The 2525-nt window shown below is 34.9% G+C and overlaps 1 protein-coding gene across 1 annotated transcript in view; it reads right to left on the reverse strand.

Moving 5' to 3' along the window:
• Positions 1-1157: 1157 nt before the first annotated feature.
• LOC103609084 (regulator of G-protein signaling 7) overlaps positions 1158-2525 on the reverse strand; it is a gene marked incomplete at its 3' end in the record, with an annotated part of 61778 nt that continues 60410 nt past the window's right edge. Inside the window, exon 5 of the mRNA XM_008593455.1 lies at positions 1158-1256. Coding sequence (XP_008591677.1) covers positions 1158-1256 — 99 coding nt within the window. The remainder of the gene's footprint in view (positions 1257-2525) is intronic.

Consider the following 2525-nt stretch of genomic DNA (forward strand, 5'->3'; position numbering starts at 1 on the left):
TATTCTCACAATTTTCAACCTTAAATTCCTGATAGACTGGGCAATTCTGAGCAAGAGTATATTAAGCCAGTAAAATTTCAAAGTTGATAAACAAATTAAAGCAGGAGTCTTTGAAAGAGTTAACAAAAAATATTTTAATGTAAACATCATATATGTCACTTTAGAACAGTAATAAATTTGAACACTCTGCCTGCTTGAACAGAATGTCACTTTATTTTAAAAGTGTTATGGAGATTTTAAACATTCATTCATGGTGAATAGCTTAACCCAGAATCACATTTCCCTCCAAATATTTAATTCAGAAAATAAACGCACTTATTATTTGTTACTATATTTTCAAAATAAATCCTACTTCCTAATGCTAAGAAAGCTCCGATGATACGTTTTGAGAATAATTTTATCAGCAATTCATGATAAGTTCACCTGGACATATTCTCACGTGGACAACTTGAACTAAGAACTCTCTGAATTACTTTTCCTTCATGGTGATGATAAATATACTATATTTATATGTAAATGTGTTTTACTATTAATGAACCATGTGATAGTAAATTATTAGGGAAAAAGAATCAAAAGGGGAGAAAAGCCCCACGACTGAACCAATCAAGAGATTTAACTATTATTTGATATAAGAGAAACTGGTGTTTGCTTTGAAATAGTACTTGGAGCCAAAACAATTGATCAGTTACTAAAAAAAGAAGTATATACCATGACTGTATACCAGTGATAAAGGAAAACTTTAAGAGGTGTAAAGAAATCAGTACTGTCGAAAGAATAATAAGCACTTTTCCGTGAAGACAATGTCACGTCACTGAATATGGGAAATGCATGACTCAATGTCCCCAGTCTCTAGTCCTCTCCTTTTTTAAGACAGAATTCTGGATTACAAAGTAACTACTCATCATGGAGGCACGTACAGACCCGTGTGCGTGAGTTTTAAAAACTGGTTAGAGGAAAAAGGATTTGGGTAAATATAGAGTGGAGAGTTTCGAAAAACACTGCCATGTGCTGATGCATTTTCAAGTAACAGTGTGCTTCAAAATTAGACAATTTCATTCCTTTTAACTGAAGATCTCCATAACCGTTTAAAATAATGCACTGCTAACATTCACCATCTGGCTGTAACCCTTTAACAGGTTGTTTACATACCGACCCACCTGCTGTTGCAATTCATCTTCTGTTGGTGGCTTAGTTTCTGGTGTAGGTGTGTGGGTGGGACTGTGACTTCTAATATCATTTTGTAAACCATAGACAGACTACATTAAAATAAAAAAAAATATTTTAGGAACAAAATATTATTCGTAGTCATGGACTTTCTAAAAAAGTAATTTTGTATTATAAATTCAGTAAAGGCTCAAAGCTTATTTGATTAAGCTTCTTATCAAAAGTCAAAAGGCACTGCTACCATAAATATCATATGCATGCAAAACAGAAGCACAGCTCTTTGGAGAAATATGTGGTTAGATTAACTCTGACAGAATAATTGATCATATGTTGAGAATATGGTGAGTGTGAAGAAATTGGGGGACGATCTGAGAATACTAAGTTGAGGAATGAGAACACTAACATTGAATAAGTTGATTTCAGAAAAAATGGATATGGACACAGAATAGAAATTTAATAACCCCAAAAGAATATTTTTTTAAAAATCTGATTTTTACATAGGAAGGGCATGAACTACTGAGGAAAGAGACTAGGTTAAGAATTCTATGACTGATTTGGTTTCTGATGGTGTAATCGAAGCTATCCCAGGGTGCTGCTACTTTGCCATGTCAACATTGGGTTACTTAGTTCATAATACTGACCTCGCCCTTGGGTGCCATTTGCAAACATCCGTGATCCCAAAGGCTTCACGTTTTTTGGAATTCTTGATGCCAAAAAATCAAGTGCTTCTCCATTTGTGAAAAGGTCAAACCTACTATTTAGGAAGACTTTTTTGAGAAAGACCCATTGCCCTATTGTTTAGTAAGTATAAATAAAGATTTGGCAACTAAAGGAATAAAAAACCATCCTCAACTGAGGGCGAGGCATCTCACATATTATCTCAAGGGAGAAGCCAAATTACTTTTTTAATATAAAAGTATTATTACTTTAAAATAAATAATGTGTGCTATTGAGCACTTTTTCTCTGGACGTGAGATTGATTGAAGGACAAGAGTATAATAAAACCACATGAGCCCTGCAAAATTAAAGTTACTATATGAGGTTTGCAAAGAAACTACTCAAATCTAATGCGGGCAGATCCAGATGATTAATGGAGCCCATTTTCAGGCCTCTCACCAAACTTGCCAATATTTCTAAATTCAAATGTGTTTTGTTCCTGACCTACTTTCACTTGGACCCTCTATCCTCTCAACTTGGATTTTTCCTTCCTGTCTCCCCATTATTTTTCTCTTAGCCCTTCTTTAACTGATTCTGACTTGAGCTGAACCATCTGAGTCATCCAGTTCCAACTATCTTGGGCAGGTCCTTTAATCCCCCACTCTTGTCGTAGCCCCTTTAGGACTCAATTCTCATGGCCCTGC

Source organism: Galeopterus variegatus, unplaced genomic scaffold (assembly GCF_000696425.1).
Source record: "Galeopterus variegatus unplaced genomic scaffold, G_variegatus-3.0.2 Scaffold9150, whole genome shotgun sequence".
In the NCBI taxonomy this organism is placed as follows: Eukaryota; Metazoa; Chordata; class Mammalia; order Dermoptera; family Cynocephalidae; genus Galeopterus; species Galeopterus variegatus.